This window comes from Dermacentor albipictus, chromosome 1 (genome assembly GCF_038994185.2).
Source record: "Dermacentor albipictus isolate Rhodes 1998 colony chromosome 1, USDA_Dalb.pri_finalv2, whole genome shotgun sequence".
In the NCBI taxonomy this organism is placed as follows: Eukaryota; Metazoa; Arthropoda; class Arachnida; order Ixodida; family Ixodidae; genus Dermacentor; species Dermacentor albipictus.
In genome coordinates this window covers 513,300,881-513,328,523 of record NC_091821.1, presented here as the reverse complement: position 1 = coordinate 513,328,523, position 27,643 = coordinate 513,300,881, and the positions used below count along the sequence as shown (strand labels likewise).

The 27,643-nt window shown below is 47.2% G+C and overlaps 1 protein-coding gene across 4 annotated transcripts in view; it reads left to right on the top strand.

Moving 5' to 3' along the window:
* LOC135905991 (motile sperm domain-containing protein 1-like) overlaps positions 1-27,643 on the top strand; it is a 153,849-nt gene that overhangs the window by 11,668 nt on the left and 114,538 nt on the right. For all 4 annotated transcript variants that reach the window (XM_065437142.1, XM_065437144.1, XM_065437141.1 and 1 more), the window contains exon 2: positions 7,551-7,742. In XM_065437142.1, the coding sequence (XP_065293214.1) occupies positions 7,551-7,742 (192 nt within the window). The remainder of the gene's footprint in view (positions 1-7,550; positions 7,743-27,643) is intronic.

Here is a 27,643-nt window from a genome sequence, read left to right as displayed (position 1 = left end):
ATTCTTGCGTCGAAACTTGGTAAGGGCTCTGACGGAGTGGTCGACCACACTCTTCGGTTATTATGTGATACTTTGCGACTGGTGTAATTTGAATCCTTGATGACGTCGAAAAGCAGTGTTTGTATCGTCGGAGAAGAGTTCTGAGCTGTTACTGCTTACTAATGGGGAGGCTTGGACATGTCAAAATCTGGTTCGGGAACTATGGTCATCGAGGTAGATGTGACAGAATCCGTGAGGACAAACGCATTGCTGGTTTCCGCAATTTCCTCGGTGTACGCAATTGTCGTGCCCATGTTGATGTGCTTGAACTCCTGGCTGAAGTTGGTTAGCATCACTTCCACTTTCCCTCTGTGGAGTCAAGCCATCCCTCTTGCGACACAAATTTCACGGTCGAGCAGTAGACGTTGGTCGCCCTCAATGACCCCTTCTACGTCAGCGAGTGTTTGGGTGCCGATGGAAATAATAATTCTGAAGCTCAGCGGAATGCTCACTTGATCTTCGAGCGCACTCAAAGTATGGTGACTACGAGAACTCTCTGGCGGTATCGCTTGACCTTCCGACAGCATTATCAATTTCGACTTCAGGTCGATGATTGCACTGTGTTGGTTACGGAAGTCCATGCCGATATTGATGTATTGTGAACACTGTTAGAGGATAACGAAGGTGGCAGGGTAAGTCCGGTCATAAACGGTAATTCTTGCCGTGCGGATTTCAGTCGGTGTAATGAGGATTCCCCCTGTGGTCCAAATTTGAGGGCCTTCCCATGCAGTCTTAACTTTCTTCAACTGGGCGGTGATGTGTCCACTTATGACGGAGTAATCCGCTCCTGTGTCCACTAAGGCGGTGACTGCAAGGCCGTCGAGAAGCATGTCAAGGTCGATAGTTCTTTGCCTTGCATTACAGTTAGGTCTTGGCGTCGGATCACGGCTGCGTCGCATTGACCTGTGGCTGGTACGTGATGTCGTCAGGTCGTCTTTCGTTAGCGTATTCTTTGCTTCCAGACTTTGTCGCGATGGCGGCGTGTCATTGTTGTATCGTTGAGAGAGTATTCAGCAGCACCGGAGGATCTTCGTCAGTTCGACGAACAGCAATCGCACCCCCATTGATTGCTGCTTTTAGTTTTCCGGATATGGGCTCGCAGAGCAGCCCCGGGCTGGGCCACTGCATGGACGGCGCTGAGGCCACAGGTAGCGGCCTGGTGATGGCGAACAGGACGGTTCTCAAGGACTCCACTGCGTGGCAGCGAGGTAGTCGGTGATGTCACGTGGGTGCTCCTCAAGCTGTGGACGCGGCGTGTGGACGGCAAACCCTCGAAGTCCCAAGTCGCTGTATAGGCATCGGTGGTACACATGGCCGGCTTCTCCACAGTGATAGCAGAGCGGACGGTGGTCGGGGGCTCGCCAAATGTCCATCTTCCTCGCGTAGCTGCGCTGGGTGACGGGTGGGCATGCTGCCGCCTCGGTGGTGGATGATGAAATTGTGGTGTTACAGGGCCCTGGCACGTTCGCACAAGACCTTGATGGCGGGTGACAGAGGTGTAGGTCACAGTTTCCGGCAGGGGCTGGGATGGCAACGGTTGCACTTCAGTAACCCCAAGTGATCGCTGAACCTCCTCTTTGACGATGTCGGCGATTGAGGCCACTTGAGGCTGCGACCTAGGGAAGAGCTTCTGCAGTTCCTCGCAAATGACCGCTCTAATGGTCTCTGGCATGTCTTTACTGCTGAGTGATTGAACATTGGTGTAGTTTCGGTGATTATACTGCCTTGTCTGCATATCGAGCGTCTTCTCAATGGTTGCTGCTTCGGAAACAAATTCAGCAACAGTCCTGGGCGGATTGGGTTTCAATCCGGTGAAGGGCTCCTGTTTTACCCCACGCATGAGGAACCGAATTTTCTTCTCCTCAGGCATATCTGGGTCGGCGTGGTGGAACAGGCATGTAATCTCCTCAGTGAAGATCGCTATGGTCTCGTTGGGTATTTGTACTCTGGCATCTAGCATAGCTTCGGCCCTTTCCTTGCACACCATGCTCGTAAAAGTCTGCAGGAAGCCGCTATGGAATAGGTCCCACGTTGTCAGGGTCGACTCTCAGTACTCGAACCATATACTGGCGGCATCTTCTGAGGTGAAGTATACATGCCGCAGCTTGTCTTCTGAGTCCCAGTTGAAAGGCATGATTCGTTCATAGGTCTCTAGCCAGGACTCTGGGTCTTCAGTTGATGATCCTTGGAAAGGTGACAGGTCCCAAGGTTGTTGCAGCAGAATGGGGCACGCTGGGGCAGCCATTGGTGTTGGCCATGCTCTTCTTGGTCTTCTCAGGTAGAAGTCCATGCTCCGGGGGCAGCTGTTGCAGTCGGCAGCTTGCTTGATACTCCGGGATGATTTTGTTGTTGTTTTGCAGTCCTGGCTTGGATCATGGCTTGTCAGGGGCGTCCGATACATTAACGAACTAGCACCTCTACCAGATGTCACATGGTAATGACGGTCTAGGACACAGCAACAAAACTCTGAATGGCGAAACTAACTTTACTAGGCAAACCTGTGCCCACAAACACAGGCTACATTCAAAGCTCAGTGAAAGCGGCGAACGCAGTCGGTGATCGGCGAAAATCTGATATGAGGATCAAGCGTGTGGGCTTTATACATCAGTCGTTGAAGGTTCTAAAGTAATCGCTGGTGCCCGCGCATCTTTCAGAAAGTTCTACACCATTCGCTTGCGCATACATGAAATCAGATTACACAAGGTTCGGTGACACTTCCGATACATGTGAGCATGTTGCACTGTGCGATAACATTTATTAGATGGTGAAAAGAGGTCCCCTGGAAAAGACAAACAAGTACATGTGTCAATATGACGTGACCCACTGGTTGAAGTGGAACTGCTGCTTGTACTTGACATCACCGATACTACACTGACAACAGGTCATAGCCTAGAGTCGTCATCGCCAGCAACAACTCCACTGCATTCCGGCAATCACGAGCAGCCAGTACCCTTACAAAGCAGCTCGATCGGTGTCCACCTGATCGCCTAACTTATGATCATTTCTAAAACTGTGCTTGAAGGAAGTGTTCCGACGTCATTAGTCATTCGCATGACAGGTTTGTGGGCTCGCAAGCTACTGCTGGCGGTGCATGCACTGAGAGCGTGTGCTCTAGTATTGTTATGGTTTCTCTTCTTGTTGTTGAGTTGAGGCTGCCAGCGTGCGCCTCGATAATAAAGTATCTTCAAACCCGTGCCAGGTGTCAAGCCACAACAGGAGTCCACAGAAAAATTTCTGGAATTTGAAATATCCCAATTGCACTTCCTGAGCTCTTGAGGCCTTATACAAAAGTGACTGCACTACTGCAATCACTTTTTAACTTTGAGGAATTCAGCTTTTAACTATGGTGCTCCATACAGTATGTTAAGGCGTGTTGGCCCCAACACGCTTTCACAGCGCCTTCTGTGTTGCCACAACTGTTCGCAGGTAGCACTGTAGGTGTTCAGCTCAAAGGTGCAGAGCCTATGGCACTCTACTGCTGAGGTTGTTGGTTCTATTCCCGGCATCAGGACTCCCAGCAGTGACACTTGCATTGCAAGATGCGAAAATGCTAATGCACTTAAGATTTAGGTGCACACTCAGAATCCCACATGGTTTAAAAAAATTCCTGCCCCTCCTAGATGTTAGCTGTGTTTACTAATGACCCCAATTTGTTTGGCCATTTGGCCAACCCAGTTTGTGCCGTTTCAGCAAAGTAGTGTTCTTTGAGTTGGTGCAAACGGGTATATCCAGTGGCGCATCCACCATCTCTGCTCTGGCCATTCTGAGCCTTCTTTCCACCAATTATTCCTGCACGGTGACATTCAGTGCTCAATGAGTGGTTTGAGCTGTGCTCACCAGTAATGAGGACAACAGAGAAAAAAGGCACAACACGTGCGCCAACTTACAACTATAATTTTTATTAGAAAAGCATTTATGTATAAATGCATATAGCAATGTTAGCGAAAGAAAATGGAGATATGATTAGAACCGCTTAGTGCGTCTTTGAAGAGCGTGCGTATAAATTCTACCACTTTCTGCATGCACTGGAAAAAACTCTTGTCATTCAGAGTGATGGCTGGCTGGCTGGCTGGCTGACACAACCTACTTCTTTCTGATATGGAAGGGCTTGATCGCATCGCTAGAGATAGGATGTTGAGACACTAAAAATTGCTGTTTTAGGCACCTCAAATATTCACTAAAGCTGGCATATAAGGCATATATAGGGGCCAATTACTTTCCTTTAGGCATGTATAAGCTCAATAAGAGCTGTGCATTTTGGGATAAATTATGATTGTCTAAGCAACACAGCCCACTAAACCTTTATTTTGTGAAATTCATTTGATTTTTTCATTGAAATGGGATGAGGCAGGTTGAGTAGGTTACAAGATTTATCTGAAATTTAGACTGTGGGAAAGGTTGTGAAAGTAGTGACAAACAAGAGCTATTCCAATATTTTAGGGTTTCATGTTGTGCCTTTTCTGACTGAGTATTAGTTTGTGTGAAGAAAAAAGAACGCTAAACATCCAACGAAGTTAGCGGCGCATACTTGTACTTATGAATATTGCATGATCCAGTGCCAACTGTGAAATAGGCACTTTAAAGGTGCCACTAAAATGTTTCCAGACCCATAGTTCGTGCTTATATACTCAGCAGGCACAATAAGGACATAAGTAAAAAAAAAAGGAATTTCCTGTAAAATTCCAGTTCTACACATTATGTGCAAGCTGCTGTCTGTGACATGAAAGCACCACTGTGTCATCAAAAAGAGCAGCTGCGTTGATGGCAACGGGTGACAAGGGAAAAAAGTTTTTCAGACAATGAACGTTGGTGCTCTTTGTCTGACATTGACACATTGTCCGCTCTATGCAATACACATTATAGCAGGTTCACATTTACATTTTCTAACATTATAGTGGTACCCGGTGTACAATTCCCACCTCACAGTTTACAAATTCATACCTGTGTCTTATGCCACATCTTGATTCACCTCTTCGGCGTGTTTATTGAACTTTCTTTCCCTGTGTGCACATTCCCCTGGTGTCTGGGGTAAGACAGAAAACCACATCCACACCCCAACACATTGCTACATTTTTAGGCCTTGTGTAAGCATGTTGTTCATATGGAATGAATATAAACATACATGAATGTCTTTTTTATTAAAATGGCAATTGTGAGTCGGAGCATGTTTTAGGCTTTTTTTATCTGTTGTCCTCGTTTCTGACGAGTGCTTCACGCACCAACTAGCTCTGTTTTCAACTATAATACATTCTGTACTGTCTCAATGTCAAGCCTGATGGCCCAGAATTTTCACTAGTTCGTGTTCCACCATACCTTAATGTCCTTTTAAAAGCACTTGTTCTGCTGTAAAGCTTGAATGGACTCTTATTTACACAACATTTGGCATGTCATTTTGAAAGTACAGTTAAAGGGACACTAAAAGCAAATATTAGGTCAACATGGACGGTGAAAACACCATTCCAGAAACCTTGCAGCACTTGTTTCGTGCCAAGAAATTACTGAGTTTAAGAGCAATTCACATCTGAAGGCTCTGCATAGCTTTAGCGCAATTTCGATCTCAACCTCCAAGTAGAGGAGGGGGGACATGAATATGCTGTCACTGCCCTTTACTGCCGTCGGTGAGTTAAATGATGCGTGGCAAACGGTGCTACGTTTTTTTTGCACACAATGCAAATGCGCGGCCACGGAGAAAGCGAACCAAGACAGAGCATTGGATTTGCCACTGCAACTGCTTTTTGGTCAAGTGGCGGGGACTGTTCAGGCATCCGGAGGTTGTGGAATTCTCTGCTGCTTTTGTGCGAGTTTCGCGAGCCAATCAAACCGACGCCGCACTACGTGACTTCGAAACTACTGAAATGCAAAAGAGTTGGCGGCGCAGGGTCAAGCGAAAATGAAACCTTTCGAGCAGCCATGTCAATGAGTTCTTTTTTCAGAATATCGAATAGAACTGGGCAAATAGCATTTTGTTCCGTCTTATAATGCGGTGCAATTATGTTTTTATTACGAGAGGTTGAGTTTTAGTCACAGAATTAAAATGTGGAGTGCCTATGTCGTTGGGCTAGTACCTGAATGTCGCAATTCGTGACCTGCATTCACTTCAATTTCTTGATTACTAAAACGTTGCTTGCAATAATATTGACGCCTTAAGTGTTCTGAAGCATTAATCTATCACTTTAGTTTGACTTAATTATGACTTATGTGACTTGCCTTTAGTGTCCCTTTAAACCTTGATATAACAAATTTCAGTATAACTAAATTCTTGATTTAACAAAGTAGTTAACCTTTATAACTTATCAAAAGAACACTATGTATCTTGAACCTCAGTATACCAAATGTTTTTATACAATTTCAATATGATGAAATTTCACTGCTGCCACAAATGTATACCGAGACAATAAGTAAAAACTTCTGTGGATGCAGACAGTCAAATGGTTGAATTACATGCGGCTGCTTGCACACGCACCAGTCAAATCACCCAAGAGAGAGCGGCCACCGAAGTGGAGCAGTGCAACAGCAAGACCCTCTCGCTGTCATGTTCCGTCAAGTGTGATAAGATTGTAATGTATGCTGCAGGTGCGAGGAAAAGCATGCGAGGGTGAGCTGAAATAGACAGTGGGTTGATGCACGCCATCTTCCCTGGCTGTCAGTGCACTCTATCTTGGAGATAATCTGCGGCGAGTGCAAAGATAAACCGAGCCAAGATGGTCATTGGTTCATGCACGCTGTCTTTCCATGCGTTTAGTGCTGGAGGTCACATAATCTTGAGTTTCGGAGACATGTTGAAGCAAGAGGCAGCTGAAACATTCGCTCCCCTCTGCCTGTGTGATAGTGTTTCAAGTCACCATCAGCTGCAGTGGCAGAATGGACGCAAAAGCTTCGCAAGCTGCACTTCATACCGCCGATGTGAAGATATCGTCAATGTGGCATGAAACTGCATCTTTGGTCGTTGACTGTGAAGTTGAACAAAATTTCTTTTTCAAATTGAAATTAGTTTTTCCTGATTGGCCAATAATCCAGAAAATTATCCAGCCCATCTGCGTAAGAAACATCTCTTGGCAACTGCACTTATCAGCATAAAAAGTCGAATTTCAATACAAGAAACTAAATTGCGATTTCACCGACTTTGCTATATCAAGAATTAACTGTACTTGCTCTGCTGTAAAGCTCAAATGACTTGCCATGGTGGCGTAGTGGCTTTGACATTGCTCTGCTAAGCCTGAGAGGGCAGGATCAAATCCCGGCTGTGGCGGCTGCATCTCAATGGGGGCAAAATGCAAAACGCTCATGTATCATGCATTGGGTGCACGTTAAAGAACCCCAGGTGGTCAAAAATTAATCTGCAGTTCCCCACTTCACATTGCCTCATAATATTACTGTGGTTTTGGCATGTGAAACCCCAGATTTTAATTAAATAATTAAAGCTCAAACGGACTCCTATTTAAGTGTCATGTACTCTCTTGAAAATAGTACTTGTTTTGCTCTAAAGCTCGAATGATCTGATGCTGTTGCAGGTGATACGGTGATGTGCAGGGAGGCTTCTCCCCTGATGTCAGCCGAGCATCTACGGCATGCTGCCCCCCTGGTGGGCCGCATGCCCGTGGTGGTGTGCCCGTCCCAGCTTGACTTCTACCTGGACCAACAGGAGAGCCACAAGCAGGTGCTCACCCTGTACAACATCAATGACTTCTCGGTCCGCTTCCAATGTGAGTAATCTGGAACAGGGGAACAACTTGGCGCATAAATATCTTTCTTGAAGGTATCTGGATACATATATCTTCATGTTTATATGCTGCATTTGAGTGTAATGTTGTAATTTACATGGCAAAAGGAATAGGCAAAAGAATAAAAGAAAGGGGAAAAGTTTTTTCATTTATCTTGTTGTTTTGTATTTCTGCAGCCTGTCAACCTTTATTATTTCACCATCTATTTTAAGAACCAACTGTAGCACAATAATTGGCCAAGTTATATTGTAAGTTTCTCTCTAACTCATGTACAGTGTGTGAAAATATGTAACATCATGTGTGTCCTCTCTCTGCCTATGAGCTGGCCACCAAATGATGTACAATATATGTTGTGGGTACAGGGGCCTCTGTCAGAGGCTGTGCACCTTTTTCTCCTACACCTTTCTTGAAATTGTCGTCAAGATCAAAAATAAACATTCATTCATTCATGCATGGGTTACGATCGACATTCTTGGCACAGTGCCAAGTACGCTATCTTATCACAGTGTGAAAACACTGCCACCAGTCGACGAATCTGATGCAAATCATATGGAATCTCGAAGCATCTTCAGAAGCGACTGTCCGAGAATATGAACGAAGTTTGTCATGCTTGGTACCTGCACATATGCTTGCTTTTGGCCTACACGCCTAGACAGTCCATGACTGCAGTTTTCTTGTGATGCCTTTTATGCTATTCCTTTTCACAATTTTTGGGATTTGTCAGTGGTCAGGTTGACACTCCACCCACGTTGTCAACAGGATCAGGTGGCCTTGAACGATAGATAACAAGAGCTAAATGGAACTCGTAGACAAATCAGCAAATAGCACATGCAGACTTAAAGGGTCCATGAAATGGTTCGGACAAAATTTATTGACGCATAGGGTACAGCTACAGTAAAACATTCACACCACAATTTATGTGAAGCATCTCATATTAAAAGAGCTATGGATGATTACAAGTTACCATCCTCCATAACCGTGCTTTTTCTCCTCAATTTGTTCGCTGGGTTATCGGGGCTAAGCTCCACCTTCCTTGGCTCTGGGTCATGTTGGGACCCTCTACTTCCAGTTGTCTTGGAGCCAGAAGGCGGAGCCTCTCCGCCAGCCGCCTGGCAGTCGCTCCCAAGCAAGAACTATCGAAGCAGCATGTGTTGAGAGCATTCTGTCGCAGCACCCTGCATGTTCGCTATTCCAGTAACCACAGCGAGCTGAGTTTTTTGACAGATGGGTGGAGGCGTAAACTAAAGCCCCTCCATACTACTACTGTTGTGATGAAGGAGCTTTAGCGCGACGTACACGAGCGGCCTGATCACTCTAGATCAGTCTGCATGGTCCAGCCACCTGGTGGTGCAGAGCTTAACCAGCCAAACGAAGAGCTAATATTGCTGTAACCAAGTGTAAAACATTGGGCCTCTTCGATTTTCGCAGTTCTGGCAGCCCGCTGGTAGCCAGACGGCAGCCAGCTAGTTCCGGTTCTGACAGGAAGTCACGTGGGCTGGGATCCCAAGACAACCCGAACCTGCCCGAAGTTTGCAAAATCGAACGCCGGTACAGCTGGCCAAATGTAAACATGCTACCAGCATGGCAGCGCCCGTTGAGGCCGACGCGCGCTCGGCGTAGTCGGCCCATTTATGCGTTGCCACCTTGAAAATGTATAGTTGCATTCAGGAATACGATCGCTTTCGCGCGATTTCGCGCGACTCGTCGCAGGATGCGTACTGGGCCAACCTCGCCTTGCGCAGCGCAACAGATGGCCTCCGACGCGGCAGATGACAAGACGCGAAATCGTGATTGTATACTCGAAAGCGATAGCTGGAAGATCCCTGTTCACAGCGATCACGTCGCCCACCGGTGACATTGATGAGTTGGCGCTGTATCATCACAAGAGATGAGAAAGCAGGTTATCGGGTACGTCTCATACGCATAAAATTTCGCGCCGACCTGCTTAGGCTTCGATTTCAGAAAGTTTGTTGTGGCTGATGGTGCTTCTCATTTAAGGAGCTGGACGCAGCTGGCGCGTGAAAATGCACATCGCCTGTGACCAGCGAAACGTTTCACACTAAAAACAGCATTGGTCGCAATCATGAGAGCAATAAGCCAATGTACGTGTGTCTAAATGTACCGAGTGCAATCAGTGTATTCTTAGATCAACGGCCTGCAGTTCGAACACATATCGGTTTCGAGCTGCCACCTAAGCATACGATAGAGAGACGGAGCGAACACGGGCTAACTGCAAAGCCTTCGCTAACTGCAGAGAAAGGAGAGATATACATACGCGAATTATGTGAAAAGGAACGCCACCAGAGAAAGACGAAACCAAGATGTACCGAAATGTGTGAATGAGCGTCTACAACTTGCGTGGAACACGATGCAGATAACATGCACGCATGAGAGCGCGGCGCGCTGTTCACCGCCGCGAAGAAGCAATCAGGGGACACACACACACACAAAATCTTCAAACGGTTCACCAAGGCTCGTATCACACCGCTTCGCGATGCGGAACGGAGCGTTAGCACCTAAAAAGATAACGCTAGAAGTAAGGAAATCCGGAGATGACCGTATACAGTTGGCTGAGCGAGATAAATTTAAGTCCTCAAGTGCCCGCGTTGAAATCCGTGAAGTCCCCGTAAAGATGGCGGCGAGCGCCCATCGCCTCTTTTAGTCGTCTGCTAGCCAGAGAACTTCCAGAGAGCAGCCAGACCAAAATCGTCCTGGCAGGTTCTGGCAGCCCGCGGGTAGCCAGAACCTTCCAGCGCGAGCAAAACGAACGCCCGGCGGAAGTGCGTAGCGCGATGGGCGGAGCAACTCGAGAAAAACGAAGACGCTCTGGCTGGCTCTGGCAGTCCGCGGGTAGCCAGAAGTGTAAATCGAAGAAGCCCATTTTAAACATTTATAAAAACAGTACGTTCACGATTACGTTCTTGGCAAAAATTTACACCATGATAAAGTGGAAGCTTAGGCCAGTTGGTGATTCAATATTGACATGTTTGCACAGCGCAAAAGACGAGGACTGAAGGAGGAATACAACACAGGTGCGGACTTAAAGGGCCCCTGAAACGGTTTGGACAAATTTTGTAGGCGCGTAGGGTACAGCTTAAGTAGAACATTCGCACTACAATTTAAGTGAAGCGTTACGTATTAATGGAGCTGCAAGCGATTAGAAGTTACCCTCCTCCCTAGCTATGCTTTTCCTCCTCAACTCGCTCGCCGAGCGAGCGGCGCTAAGCTCCGCCTTCACTGGTTCAGCGTCACGATGCGACGTCACATCGCTCACTTCCGGTTGTTTAGGAGCACGCCCCCTCCCGCGCGAGACCTCTCCGCTAGCCGCTTGGCCGTCGACCGAGAGCTATCGAAGCAGCGTGCGTTGCGAGCATTCTGTCGTAGCGCCGAACGTGTCCGGTACTCCGCTAAAAACAGGCAAGCTGGTCATTTCGGCAAATGACTGGAGGCATAAACTCAAGCTGATGAAGGAACTTTAGCGTAGACGTACGTGAGCAGCCTGATCGGTCTGCACGGTCCAGACACTTGCTGGCGCAGCGCTTAACCAGTCAAACAAAGCGCTAATATTGCTCTAACCAAGTGAAAAGCATTTTAAACATTTATAAATCAACGTGTTGATGATTACACTCCTGCGAAAAATACACACCAGCAGCAAAAAATACACTTCGTTGCTGCTACTGTGTATGGGTTGAGCTCTGTGCCACCAGGTGGCTGCACCGTGCAGACCGTTCACATTTGCCCTTCTGCTCATCTCGTGGCTCATCCCGGCACAGTCAAGCGGCCAGACCCTGTCCCCTTGCGCTTGCGTTTGCCCTAATACTGGACTCGCGGTTTGCAGGTCGCTAGGTTTGCAGTCCACAAGGCAACAAAGTCGAATCATAGTGCTCGCGAAAAGACTGAGACCGACTCTGACCGAGGAGCTCTCGTCAAAATGGAGTACGTTGTAACATAAGCAGACGACACTTGCTGTGTGCCGGAAGTGCTGAAGTGTACTAAAAAACTATTCTTGTGTATTCTCTTTAAGTTATTTTCTTTTTACAAAAACAAAGTAACTAACATTCCAACTATTACGAGCACCATTTGTTCACCATAAAGTTGGAAAAATTATCGACCACGCGCCCTGGTCAGCCAATCAGATAGCTCGCCCATGTGACGTAATATGGGTTATTTGCATCATATGGGTAGGGGCGGCTTAAAATTCCGCCGAGCAGTGCGCTGCGATCGGCAGCGATGTGTATTTTTAAAACCTTATAATAAATTACACGCTTTACGCAGAGCACTTAGATGCATCAATTAATGATCAGAAGAACCTACTCTAACGACTCAGTACATTTGTAGAAAATCGCCAAAATCATTTCAGGGTCCCTTTAACTGATCTTTATTTGTGAAATCGCCAGAACTATATATATGAGAAAAAGTAAAGAAAAGTCAACTTTTGCATTATGTTATACATGTACCTCTATTGCATCACTTCCAGCTACTTGATTTTGCTTTTCGTGAGGGCAATAGATGGCATGCTGATGCAAAGGTCGTCCAGCAGCTGTATCGTGTCAGCCTCTATTATTGCATGTGTAGGCTGTTCTTGGTGTATGACGCAGTTTTCACATTCAGAGTCACAATGGCAGTCTCTGCAGTGAATGCCAAGATTACTTTGCACGGTGGTATAAACATTGTAGAAATGCTCTCTCAATCAGTCATTTAAACATCTGTCTGTTTGCCCAACATATTTCTTTCCTCAAGTCAAGGAAATCATGTAAACCACACCCAGGGCGCATGCTCCAAACCGATTCCTATGGTTAGTAGTGCAAATATTTGGTCATGTGGCATGAGCATTCGCACGCCTCAGCATGCCATCTATTGCGCTCACCAAAAACGAAATCAAGTATTGTCACGATCCACCCGGGCTCGTGAACAAGGGAGGGCTCGAGGCACCCTCCGATAGACGGACGCTCCGCAGCGTGGTGGTGCTGAATGATGACTGACCGGCGAGCAGCCGTGCTCGTCGGTGTTTATTGTGGTGCGGTGACCAATGTTGCCCGCTGAGCTTTAGCAGGCCACCGAGCTTGGCGGGCGAACCAAGATTATGCCCGAGGGGGCGTCACATACTTGCCACACCCCCCTACCCCCAGTTTGTTTGTTAAATGAAAAACAAACGTCCATGTTCACAATATGAGGCTCTGCCTCCATCCTAGCTGGGTTGACGCTGCCTGCTATCCAGTCGAGTAACGGTCCAGGGGCCTCCGCCGTCGAGTACTCCGCCTGGGCACCGGTGTTGACAGGTTGGGTGTGGCAATGCCGGGTGCTGCCTGGGCCAGCCTCGCTCCATCTGGAGGCTCCGTAGTGGTCGGCCTCGTGAGTGGTGCCGAGCTCGACACCGGTCCAACGGGGGCCGCACCACTGGCTTTGGTTGCCGCCTCCGAGGTAGGTGGTGCTCCGCTGGAAGCGACTGGGGCTGCCGCTAGTCCTCCTGCGGGCTGGAACTCGGGAGTTGCAGTTGAGGTTGCTGGCCAGGTCCTGAGGCGAGGCCTGACATGGTCGGCACGTCTGTGCCACATGGCCTCGTCTGGCATGCGGATGAGCAGCGATGAGGCGCTGGCAGCAGACACCACCTGTCCCTCAAACCAGGGTGGGCCAGGACGGAAGTTCCTGGCGAAAACTGGAGCTCCCGACTCTGGCAAAAACCCGGGATGGCATCCTTGGTCAGCAGCCAGCTTCTGCTTCAGCTACTTCACAAGCACTGTGGATCGGAGGTTCGGATGCACAACGTCCAAGGGTGTCTTGACCATCCGACCCAGCAGGAGCTCACAGGGGGGAACGGCCAGTGACATCGTGAGGCGTGGTCCGGTACTGAAATTGTATACGGGCAATTTGCGTCCGGAAACCCCAGTCTGGCTCTTCTTGAGCTTGTCTTTGATGTTTTGCACCACCCGTTCGCCTGCACCATTTGAAGCAGGGTGGTACGGTGGAACCATCATCCGGCAGATTCTGTTTTTCGTCAGCCAGGCCAGGTACTCTGCGCTGGCGAAAGCAGGACCATTGTCGGACACGATGACATCCGGCAACCCCTGGGCGGCGAAGAACTGTCGTAGCGCTGCAATGGTCGCGCCTGCTGATGGAGTGGTGACAGGTATAACCTTCACCCACTTTGAAAAGGCGTCCACCACCACCAGGAAGTAATGGCCCTTGAAGGGTCCCCCATAATCCACTTGTAGGCGGGATCAGAGTCTCTGTGGGAACGGCCAGGGGGTGATTTCCACACAACTCGAGGCTCGCTGATTCTCCTGGCAGATTTGGCAGCTCTGCACCAAATGAGTGATGTCTTGGTCCAGGCCAGGCCACCAAACATGGGACCGGGCCACCATCTTGGTCTTTTCTACCCCTGGATGACCCGCGTCCAGCAACTGCAGAACCCTGGATCGGAGACTTTGTGGGATCACCACCCTCGAACCCCACAGTAGGCAGCCCTGCTGCAAGCTCAGCTCAGTGGCCTTGTGGCTATAGGCCTGCTGCACCAATTCCTCTCCACGGGACACCGCCTTGACCACCTGAGACAGGACTGGGTCCCGGCTGGTCGCTTGAGATACCCCAGCTCTGGAGAGCACCTCCGGGTACGCGTGTTCCAGCATGAACACTTCAGCAGGTTCTGGAACAGCATCAGGCACCTCTGGCAGGGGCAGGCGGCTCAGGGCATCAGCAGGTCCCAGGTCCTTTCTCGGACGGTAAACCAGCTAGTAGCTGTAAGCTGCCAGCCTCAAGGCCCAGCGTACCACTCGAGGCGATGCCTGCACAGGAACTGCCTTGTCAGGCCCCAGCAGCCCCAACAGCGGCTTGTGGTGCGTGACCGCCCCGAACTTCGGCTCCACAGGTACTGGTGGAAGCGTTCGACACCGAGCATGAGGGCCATACCTTCCTTGTCCAGCTGGCTGTAACGTTGCTCTGCAGCATGAAGCTGTTGAGAAGCAAACGACACAGGCTGTTCCTGGCCATCTTTGTCCCGGTGTGCCAGGACGGCTCCCACACTGTACAGTGACGCCTCTACGGTAAGGACAACAGGCTTAGCAGGATCGAAGTGCACCAGCACTGGAGCCTTGGTGATTAGCTCCTTGCTGCGCTGGAAGGCCTGGTCCTGCTCCTTCTTCCAGACCCATTGTTGACCACCTCGAAGCAGAAGATGGAGCGGCTGTAGATGCTGCGACAGGTTCGGCAGAAAACTCCTGTAGAAGTTGATGAGGCCCAGGTAGCTCTGAAGCTCCTTCTTGTTCTGGGGCTTAGGTGCCTTGAGCACAGCTTAAACTTTGTGGGGAGCCGGAGCTAGGCCTGCCTGCGAAATGACATGTCCGAAGTACTCAACCATGGTAGCTAGGAAAATACACTTTTCCAGCTTGAGCATGAGGCCGGCGTCCTGCAGTCGTGCCAGGACGTTGTGGAGGTTCTGCAGGTGGTCCCCGTCGTCGCTGCCAGTAACCAGGATGTCGTCCAAGTACACCGCCACGTGCCTCATGCCCCTGAAGAGGTTGTCCATCTCCCTCTGGAATATGGCTGGGGCCGAGGCCACGCCAAACGGTAAGCGCGTGTACTGAAAGAGTCCCAAAGTTGTCGATATAGTGACATACTTCCGGGAGGCATCCTGGAGCACCAGCTGCTGGTAAGCATCTCTGAGGTCGAGCTTGGTAAACTTCTGTCCACCGGACAATGCTAACCAGAGATCTTCAATCTGGGCCAGCGGGTACTTCTCGACGGTAGCGACGGGGTTGATGGTAACTTTGAAATCCCCGCAGATCATGACACTGCCATCTTGCTTGAGGACTGGCACGATGGGAGCGGCCCACTCAGATGTCTTTACGGGCACCAGGATGCCCTCTCGCTGAAGCCGTTGCAGCTCCTGGGTGACCCCGTCCTTCAGGGCGAACGGCAGTGGGCAAGGCTTGAAAAAACGTGACCGGGCTCCCTCAGGTACATAGATGCCAGCCGTCGTGCTGGCAAATGTGCCCACCCCTAGTTGGAACAGGGACTTGAACTGGGTCAGGAGGCTGGGGATGTCTTGCACCACATGCAGGCTGGCTTCCTGGTACTGTGGCAGACGAACGCCCAGTGCATGAATCCAGTTTTGGCCCAGCAGCGTCGGCGACGACCCCTTCGTTAAGTAAAAGGGAAGGGTTGCCTCCCTGTTGCGAAAGCGAACGCTGACCTGTGCCTGACCCTGGACCTGGGAGAGTTGCCCGGAGCAGCTGCGCAGCATCATGCCCGAAGCCTCGACGGACACGCCGGGGAAAGTACGCTTGAAGAGCTTCCCGGCCATTACAGACACGCTGGCGCCTGTGTCCAGCTCCATGGAAATGGGGTGCCCGCAGATTTTGATGGTCATCATGTATGGCAGCACAGAAGACAGTACAAAGCCTGTGTGCCACGTGTTGAAAATCGGCGGGTCCTCGGCCACGACGTGGAGCCTGGTCGAAGAAGAACTTGAGCTTGCTGCCGCATGCCTCCGCCGCGTACCCTTGCGACGGCTACCCTGGCCGCGGGCTTGTGTTGTACCTGGGCTTGAATCAGGCTGCTGCTTGCTGTTCGTCCTCCCCCTTCGGCATACACGTGCCAGGTGCCCAGTTTTCCTGCATGTGAAGCATTGTGATTGAGAGAGCTGGCACTGTGAAGAGGAGTGGGCACCACCACAGCGACTGCAGGTACTGCCCTTTGTCGTGAACTTTTAGAGCCCTTTTCATGCACGGTACGGGGCGATGGCATGTCCATAAAACCGGCGTTTGGTCAGCATTGCCGATTTGCCCTAGCTGGAAGTTCTTGGACTTGCGCAGCAAAATAATGTGGCGCTGGAAAGCCACAGGCAGCTCTTCGAATGATTCGGGCAGCTTTTGCAAAATCTTAGTTCGGTGGCGTAAGGAAAAACCAGCATGGCACATGTAGTGATAAATCCAGCGCTTGCTCACTTTGAAGGCGGAGCTCGGTAGCCCTTTTTCTCTTGCAAGCTCCTTAGCTTTTGCCTGCATAAGCTCCACACTCACAGCTAGATGCATGGCTCGCTGTGGGCGTACGAACTCTGTCAGGGTAGGTTTGATTTCCGGGAATGTTCCAACCTTCGGTCCGCAAAAGTTTCTTCGCGTTCCGCTGCACACGAAAAGGGCTTTCTTTTGTTGGCACCATCGATGAATGCTTCTCTCGTTGATGCCAAACTGCCTCCTGGCCACACTGTTGCCGGTGCCCTGTGCAGCTAAGATAACTTTTCTCTTGAAAGCAGCCGAGTACTGTTTTCATGGTCCGGACATTGGTCCTTCAATGCGAAATAAAAAAGGTGCTCTTCGCATAGCGTGGTTTGCACGTGTGCTGCCAAGGTGCGCACTCAACAATAAAGAAACGATGCTGCAGTCACGCAGCAATCATGAAACCAAGCCGTAGCCATGCAGCAATAAGGAAGCCAAGCTGTAGCCACGCAGCAATAATGAATTCAAGCATGGCCACGCAGCAATAACGCAACCAAAACTTCTAGCCCAAATTTATGACTGAAATTTTCGTTCGAATCCGCATATAGTATGAGGCGGAAATTTGGGCTGCTAATAATAGGAAAAACCCCTCGTATTATATGCGTGTTTTCACGGTAGTTCTGGCGATTTCGCAGATAAAGTCAGCGCCTGTGTTGTATTCTTCCTTCAATCCTCGTCTTTTACGCTGTGCAAACACGTCAATATTACACCACCAGCTGCACCGAGCAGGCTGTTCACGTTTGTGCCTCCGCTCACCCCATAAAATGCCCAGGCCCTGTTCACTTGTGCTTGCGTTTCCCAGAATACTGGACACACGAAACACTGTACCACGAAACTTGTGGTACAGTCGAACCTCGATATATCGAACGGCGCGGTGATCGCAAAATAGGTCGATATAGCCAGAATTCGATATATAAAATCACATAGAAAACGCGTCAAAAACTAGCGCAAATCAATTAATGAACCAATCATGGCGCAATAGATACTCACATAAAGCTTCAAACAAATTATTTATTTCGTTCACTGAAAGTACTGAAGCAGCGTAGCCTGCTTCATATTGGCAACCGTGTGCTTGACCACGGCGTCCTCAACATAGTCCAAACGGTCCACAAGAGACAGTCCAGTGCCTTCTATTGCGCCGCAGTAGCGGCGTACAACGGCCAAAGCAGCTACAGCCTCAGTTGCAGTCGGGAGCAGGGCAACATCAGCGCTTGCTGGACCAGCCTTGGCAGCGTCTTCGTTTGGCCGCTCAGCAGTCCCTTCTGCCGCGATCTCCACGTCTGTTAACTCTGCCACTGTTCCGGTGCTGCCGTCACCGCCAACAAAGTCCTCAATGAACATGCTGTGTGGCTCAGCGCCGACAAGGCGCTTCAACTGGCTCCAGGTTTCTTCGAGCTGGCATTCTTCCGGGCCCTTACGTGGATAAACTATTTGTACAGCGCCTTCTCGACGTCTTCAAAGGCAGCTTTGCGCACCCGCCGCACGCCTGAGTGCTGGTTCTGTTCCGCCTTGGCCTTTATGTCACTCTTGTTTTTCAGCAGAGTGCTCAAAGTACTCCTTGGGATGTTGAAAGCTTCGGCGACGCTCGACTTCGTTTCTCCATCTTCAACGCGCTGTATCACTTCCAATTTCGCAGCAAATGTCAGGGACGTCCGCTTCTTCGCGTTTGCAGTCATCACACCAACCATGACAGGCCTAAGCCACACACACGCACACTAACAACGACCGGCCTAGCACAAGCGGCAGTACCGAGACGCACGTGTCGTTGACGTTGTCAAACTAGCCAACCTAGCCAAGCCACGGCCACGCCAAGCCGCCGCGTGCGTACGCCGCTACGTTCAAATGGCGCCCTCGGCGCAACAGATGTGGGCAGCTATCGTACGCAGCAGTCTGGAACGCCCATCGCGCCGCCGCTATCTTCGAAAGTGCTGCGGGAAAGCTCGCCTCCTGTCAACAGAGCGCATTTGGTCTGGGGCGGCGGAGTTCGATATATCCATTTTACATCCGGCCCCGTTCGAAATAAAAAATTTAATATGCATGCGATTTTTCACGTGATATAGAAAGTGTTCTATATACGCAATAATTCGATATATCCGTGTTCAATATGTCGAGTTTTGACTGTATATAGCAATCCTTTGGCGTCAAGTGACTGCCGCCAATGCATAGATGCTGGTGATGGTGATTAATAACTACATATTGGTAACGGTCTGTCAAGTAATTTTGTAGTAACCTGTTGGCAATACCACAGATGCCGTAATTATTCAGTTTTTGTAGAAGAACGCTGTGACACGTGGTATCGAATGCTTTATGGAAATCTACAACCAGTCCAAGCGTGTAAAGCATTTCCTCGAAATTATTTAGTATCTCGCTTTTAATATCGAGTAATGCAAGCTCGGTGGATTTGCCTTTTTGAAAGCCAAACTGGGCCTCACTTATGATATTATACATATTAAAGAAATTTTGTAATCTGATATTAGTAGCACTTTCGACAGTATCGGAAGTACCAATATTAGTAAATAATTTGCAATTTCTTTGTCATTACTACTTTTGAAGACCGGACACACACAAGTTATTTTCAGTTGATCAGGAAAAACCCCAGTAGAGAAAGTCAAGTTAATAATGTATGAGAGCGCGGACGATATCACATCAGCAATGCATTTTATTGGCATGGGTTTGATATCATCAAGCCCTGCCGCGCAGTTGCTTTTAATCTTGGTTATTAATTCTTCAGTCTCACGACGTGAAATAGAATCCAAAACTATGGAGTTAGGTAAACCACGGTCATGTATAGATAATCTTGGATCATCGTCATCACATATCTCATCGTAACCACAACTAGTAATGAAATAATAGTTAATTTCAGTTGCAGCCTCTCTGTAGCCAAGGCCGCTAGGGTTAGCTAGAATGCTAGGGACTAGGTTTTGTTTTATTTGACCGGAAAGATTTCTAACCTCGTTCCAAATTCTCCTGGGATCATTACTTATTTTACAAAATAAATTCTCATAATATCTGAACTTTGCACACCTTAGTTCACCATTTAGCTGGTTTCTGTACTTTTTAAACTTAATAAATAAATTTATGCCACGTGTCTTCACAAATTCATGGTGCATGCTATTCTTCTTGTTTATTTTTTTAAGTAAGATATTAGTTATCCAGACTTTTCTATTTTTCTGCCATTTCATGTACCTTATAGATACCAGATAAGCATCATTATAACATTTTATCAGTTTAGACATGAATACGTTGTATGCCAAGTTAGGATCTTTTTCTCGGAACACGTGATTCCACTCGGTTTGAATAACATGATGCCGGAATATTTCTAGTGTCCTAGCGTTGATCTGATGTGACCGCACTTTTTCATTAGCTTCGCGACTATCATTGGAAGAAGGAAGGGTACAAAAGATCGGTAAGTGGTCGCTTACTTCTACAACCAACATTCCAGCAACGCAATGCGGCGGGTGTATGTTCGTCAACCAGATATCAAGCAAAGTCACAGTCTGTGCAATGAGACGGGTTGCCTTAGAAATTACGTTTTTGCAAGCTTTTGCAAGCTGTTTTTGTAATACAGGCAGACGATACTTGGTGTGTACCGGAAGTGCTTGAGTGTAGTGATAAATTGTCCTTGTGCATTCTCTTTCTGTTACTTTCTTTTTATAAAAACAAATTAACTAACATTCCAACTATTACGAACAACATTTGTATGCCATAAAGTTGGAAAAGTTATCGATGAAGCACACTGGGCAGCCACTCAGATAACTCACCTTAGTGGTGTCAAATGGTCACCTCGCGTCACCTGGTTAGGGGCGGCTGAAAACTCGGGGAAATGGCGTGCGGCGATCGGTAGTGGTGTACATATTTAAAAGGTTATAATAAGTTACACGCTTTCCATGGAGCGCTTAAGTGCGTCACTTAATAATCAGAAGGACTTACTCTAATGACTTAGTACGTACAAAATCATCAAAATCATTTAGGTACTCCTTAGCAACTTAGTGGCTTTTCTTGTACTGTGGTTTGGGTGTGGTCGGCAATTACTAGATAGACTACAGTGCAGTCCACTTATAATGATACCACATATAAGGATATATCAGTTATAACGATGAATCAACTTAAGAGCATAAACTTATGTGTTAGGGCTATAAGAAAGAAACCCATATGTAATATGTTATTCACCGCATGTCGGATATAATGATTGAAGTATTGCTTTCTGGGCTGTGTTTCCTATGCAGACTAATCACGACATTTCCGTTGCCAAGTTTCTCTCAAACGAATAATGCCGAGACGGTGCGAAAAGCTTGCCTATGCGAGTTTGTATCTGCTGCCATTATGGCGAAGTGTGTCCCGCCCGCGCGCCGATTGTGAAAGGCATGGAGAGCATCGCGAGGGGATGCAGTGCGACACAGGATGGCGCCAGCTGCTTCGCATGTGTCTGCGTCGCCCACTTTCGGGCTCCATGCATCCAGAGAAAAGAGAGGGAGAAAAAAAAGCAAAGTGGCGCCCGCCCTTTCTGCACTCTTTCAGCGAGCTCTGAAATGAGCAGCGGAAGCAACCTCAAAGTAGATGGTGTCGAAGAGAAGATGTTGCGGACAAAGTGCATGGTGTTCCTCATTGATTTCATGCATGCTAAATTACAGCCACGAGTGTTTGCTCAGCAGCTGGACGCAATGCAAACCGCGGTTGTGAATCTGAAACTTTTGCAAAAGCAAGTGCAGATTTCTGACTATATCAGCGCGCCTAACGCTTCACATGTTGTTCAGAGGTACATGTATAAATAAACATTTTATTTTTCACTGCCTACTTTCTTCAACGTCGATTTTTTATCGAAGTAAGTGGCAACTTTTGTTTGGGAGCTGCAAGGGTATGTTTCGCAGCTTTTTTTTTTCTTATGGCAGTCCAGTTGTAGCGATGATTGATTATAATGACCGGATTTTTCATTCTTCTTGATATTGTTATAAGTGGACTTCACTTTACGCTGTTTTTCTTTTTGGCTCCACTGTGGGCCAGATTCCCTAGTAACCCATCAAAAAAGGTGCAGCCTCAACAGCTATAGCATCAGCTGCTGGCCGCATTGTGCATATCCGATCTGGGTTGTAGTGCTTTATTTCCCCACATGTTGGCTATGGTGTTGCGGTGCATGTAGTTAGTGAGTGATCTGTGTCGCCTTTTCTTCCATGCATGCAGGTGCCATGCTTCCCAAAAGTAGTAATGCTACAATGGCTATTTAACATGTGTGCACTGCTGTGGTATTCTTAAATGTTCCTTGAAAGTCCTTGAATTTTTGTCTCAGAAACCTGTATGAACTCTGTAGCAAGGCCTATCAAAATACAGTGTGTGCTGTTCATGTAAAGCTGTCCATTACTTTTTAAATTCTTGGTGGCATTTAGTTGGGACAGCTGGTATACCTGTAGACCCTGTTTGTGTGTATAGGGTATGCTGTGCGTGCGACTACCACAGGAGGTAAGCTCTGGTTCTAGCAGTTTAATGCATCTCCAACCTGCAGTGCAAGTTAACCTTATCTACTACATTTTCCTGGGTGTAAGGTGAAGAAATGGTGCACAATCATACAATATATTTAGTGCTAGGAGCAAATTGAACTAGCCACTGATGGAGGGTTGTCCACTCCTTAAATGACAGATTTCAAGGGGTCGACTCGCCTGTGTTTGCGAGTGGTTTGGCAACAAGATGCGAGTTTGGCTCCCACCCATGCAAGTCATATTTTGGTGCACTTTTATTTCCCCTTATCCTGTTATTTCCACATTTCAATTAAACATAGCATTCAACTTCCCCTGTCCTTTCTCTGGCTTCATTGTTTGTCACGTCCTGTGGCTGTGACTAACAAAAGAATCAAGCCCCTCGGATCCCCTGATTATTTTTGCTCATGGCAAGAGAGAGTCTCCCCCTGAGCCATGCTCTTTTATACCTTCATCTGCAGGGCAGTTTACCATGAGCCTGGTGTCGGTGCGTAAGCAAGGAGCATGGTGGCCCTGCCACCATCTCCACAGCTTCTGGCTTTGGTCACTTTGTGTGATCACACATTGGAAGATGTTGGTGTGCATGCTCCCCACATGCCAGAAATTCACATTTATTGCTGTTAAAATAAAAGACACACTAGTACGTATTTGCAATGACATGCTCCGCTTTCAACGTAACTACAGGTTTTCCCGCTCAATTTAATCCAAGCGCCAGTCAATTTAATCCGAGCGCCAGTGAATTTAATCTAAGCACCAGGTAATTTAATCCAAGTGCCAGTGATTTTAATCCGAGTGCCACTCAATTTAATCCAGACGCCACTCAATTTAATCCATACGCCAGCCAAAATAATCCAAGTGCCAGTGAATTTAATCCAGACCCAACGGAATTCAAGAACCTTTGGATTTCAAGACTTCTGAAAATTTGTGAACATGTTATGAGTTAACAGCTTGAAAATGAAAGAGCGAGGTGGTAGATCAGTAGCTATCCTGCCACGGGACTAACGACCACTTTTGAAGGTTTTGAAGCGAAAAGCTTCACTACGCTAGCGTAGTCAACACCGCGCATCGCACGAGCCAGCGTATGTCGGAATTGGCTCCGTGAGCGTGTTCGGAGTCGGCGCAGGTGGCCACTGCCGCGCGCTATGCGTCATCGTTTGACGTTGGCCGCAAGCGCGTGTTTATCGCGGAGGCCGACTACATAACCGCTTGCCAGAGTACAGGCGTGCGAATTCAACATGGAAGGAGAAGAGAGATACTACCGATAGAAAGAGCTGTGTTTATGGCTGTACAGAAATCGTAAGACACTGTGCCCAACAATGATGAATAAAGAAGTTTAATAATCCTGCATTACTTATGGTATATATCATTGATAAGCAATTTGCATAACTACACAAGGCACACGTATAGCATAACCATAAGCTAACGAAAGCATATTCATAAGTGAAACCGTAAGCATAACCATAGGCTAAATCATAAAGCATAACCATAAGCTGAACCGCAAGCGTATCCATAACTTAAAATGTAAGCATATTCATAAGTTAAACCGTAAGCATATCCAAGGCTAAATCATAAACTATAACCATAAGCTAAACCGTAAGCATAACCATAGGCTAAATCATAAAGCATAACCATAAGCTAAACCATAAGCATCATCGAAGCTTTTCGCTTCGAGATATCCAGGCTTAACCTTAGCTAAGCCCCAGCAAATTTTTTTTTTATTTTCTGCTTCGTTATGACAGTGACACAGAAGATGAAAATTCTCCAAATTAATTGAGAGGAAACGTCGGCATGAGTACGTCGAGTTAATGGTACACATGCGATTTGGTCCTGGCTATCATACAAAACAGTAAAGGTTGATTCGATGATAATCACTAGGCTCTCGCCGGGAGGCTTCGGTCGGTAGCAAATACGATTCACTATCCTACTGCGACATCCGCAGCCTCCAATCAAAGACCTTGTTATCGGTACCACTAAAACAGTCATGTATACCATTTAATTGCATAACTGATATGGTGGAGTCACTAGTAATCACAAGTGAAATAGAATGCGTAGTTCGGGGTTCTTGGTGTTTTGCGCAACATGACATCATATACATCCAATGAAATACGATGAAACGAGTGACTCACTATGCCTACTATAAACTCGTATACTTATGTCACTGGTGAATATTATTCACCTATTTTACTATCCCTGAGGCAGCTTTCCCTTGTGAGTGCCGTCAGTAGTATCAATGAAGCTGTAGCACTTTTGTGTTACCACTGCCAGCTGATACCGCCGAGTTTTTAGTCATCACTAGTGATGTGCTCACTGTGATGTTCTCAAATTTTCATGCAGAATAGCGTCATAGATATGAAATCAAATGTACTTTAGACGGCTATTCACTAACTATAATTTGATAACTATAGGAAATACTAAGATTGGTTCATCTAGTGATGAAGGATCACTTTGTGTAGTTTGATGGTCAGAGTCGTTATTCATGCACGCCGTGAATGGTATAAATGAAAGTGTCAATAAATGAGAGTTTTAATCAGTCAACATTGCTAATTGACATCGCAGAGCCAATAATGATCACTAGCGATAAGCTCTGTTCGGTGTTCTTGCACTCTTATGCTGCATAGCGTCATGCATGTCGAATGGTAAGTAATTCAAACGATCATTCACGATTATTAACCTGGAGATGATAAGAATTAGTCACTAGTAATCACGAATCACTTTGCTTGTTATGACAGCGGTAGCCACCATTCGTTCATTTTGCCACAGGTATTGAATGTGTTTCCCTAATTACTTTCCTCTGAGATTGCTGATGTGATCGAATTACTGGTGGTCAATGGTGACTACGTTCACTTCAATTTTCTCGACTACTCACAAATCACAGCTTAATGGACATACAAATGAAAAGTTGCTCAAAAGGTGATTAAGTTAAGACAATTATGAAATGAGAAGTTTGAGCTAGTAGTAAATATCAATAATTTTTACCATTACAGCGTCTACTTGTACGTGCTGCAATTGAGTAAAGGTTCAATAAACCAGCAATAACTTGAAGAATATAAAGAGCATCAGCGTGTCATTAGCAATAAGTAGTGATTTTGCACAGTTCTGTTTGCCGGGTATATACAATTCTTCACTGTAAGGGCATCTCATGAAAAGTGGTTAGCAGCGTAATTAGATTATGCTGTGTGGGATCTCATATGGTTTGGTCCCTGTAGATGACAGATCACATCACATTTCCCGTACGTCGCACATATGTAAACTGCAGTAATACACTATGAAGTGAGCAGGACGTTCACGGTGCTTTACAATGCATATGGTGGCTGTGATGCGTACAGAACGTTTTCGCAGGTCTGATACGTTCAAAGAAAGGCGGCCCATTTGACGGTTTGCTGTTCTAACAAATTTCTTGAAAAGGCGAATAATGTGAATGAGTAAAAATGGAAGCAAAAAACGACGAAACGCCCGAAAGGACTGGAATGGACACATAATTGCTCAAGATGCAATCGGCAAGAACGGCTTTAGAATAATTAAGAAAGAAAGCATCACGCCTCTTGAGAAGGAAGCATACCTGCGTGCACTACAATTTGTGTTTTGTTTTCCTTCACTTAAAGAGGGCCGTACTAATAACAAGGTAAATGATAAATGCCAAGGACGGTTGCATTTGTTTTGCTTTGACGTGTTTCTGCGTACATTATTCCTATCAGAGAGAGCTTAATTTGTATATATGGCCTTGCTTATCGTCATCTCTCTCAGTCATTGCTTGTGGACGTTAGTCAGGTCCATTGTATGGGATGCTCTCTTGTCAATATTCCTGTATAATTGTCTGTGTGCATCCGCTGGATGTGCGCTTGTGAAGCAAAGGCCAGGCGTTCCTGAGCTTAATCAATGGCTGACAAAAGTGGCGAATCTTGAACTGCGGGAAAACTTACTCTCGCGACCGCCATGAGCCTGCGACTTTCGTGTTTCGACTTTAAGAAGCTCTTCGAACGGGCACAATGAATTTTCCCGTTTGAGTATCACAGTTTCGCTTCCGGTCTTTGCCATATGCTACTGGCTAGGCAAAAGTAAGACCATCCCTATATAGTATGGGCTCGCAAGAAGCTAGGTGGGTTTTGGAAAAGCTAGACTTCCGAGCATCAAAGTGCTTTGATGTCGTAGAGAAAAAGTTCAAAGTAATTTTTATTCATCAGCCTAATAATTTGTGCTAACGCGTCAACTTTCACCAGTGAATGCAAGGAGGCGAACCGAAGCTTGCCTGATATTTATCGAATGTTTCTCGCTCAAATTTCGCAGAAGGTTCAAGATAGTGAAAGCCATTTCTTGCAGGGCGCGAGCAGACGATCAATGAAATTGCAGTGGTCTGTGGGGTGTTACCACGATTGTCTGGATATCGTAAATGAGGCATTTCATTATATCGGGTAATAAAGATCGTAAGAGCTTGCGTCTGAGAATTATGGCAGCTTTGTACAAAACATAAATTTTTTAACTAATGTTCGAGAGGAAAGACTACCATTATAACTAAAGCAGACAACATGCGGCTGATTCTATCAGGGATGCCGCACTTCCGTGCAGACGACAAGCAGATGACCAGCGTCAGTCGTTGTGCGATCATCGTGAGAGGCGTGCCTTAGCTTTAATGTAAAGTGAATATTTTGAAAATTTATGCCATGGAAGCGGGCAAGGTGTGAGCTGCTGGACGACCAAGAAAGATGCCTGATGAAGAAAAGGCCAAGTACGCTCGCTTTTCTGCCGTGAATCGTTCCCGCATCATCGATGCGTACCGACGAGGTGGGGACTTAAAGCAGTTGGCCCAAACACTGGAAAGATTGTGCGCTCAATCACCGCAACAGATCGCGAAACAGCCAAGAAACGTGGTGGCTTGTCAAAAAAGTTTGACCAAGATGTGGTCAATACCCTGCGTGAAATTCTAGAAAAGAACCCATCCTTCACGCTTATGCAAATCCGGATGTCGTTGACAGAGAAGTTTCCCGGTACCAAAATCAGCAAGTCTACCATCGATCGGCTTCTCGATGGCCATGGTTATACACTTAAGTTAATTACTCAGAGGCTGGTTAACTGTAACCGTGCTGATGTCAAGGAAGAGCACCGCAAGTTCGCTCAATGGCTCCAAAACGAGGGTACCACAGTCACGCGGTACTACATCGACGAAACGAATTTCAACGTGTGGTGCGCAAGAAGTTTTGGCAGAGCGAAACGAGGCGCCCCAGCTATTCGTCTTGCAACCAGCACCAAGGGTGCGAATATAAATGTTTTGGCTTGCATGTCTGCAAACGGCCTTCTGCATTGGACTTTAGTGGACAAGATCCACTGGGCTGTATTCAACGAATTTCTCGATGATCTGTCCAAGAAGGTTCATCATCAGGAACCTGGTACTGAAGCTGTGTTCTTGTTGGACAACGCTCCAGTGCAC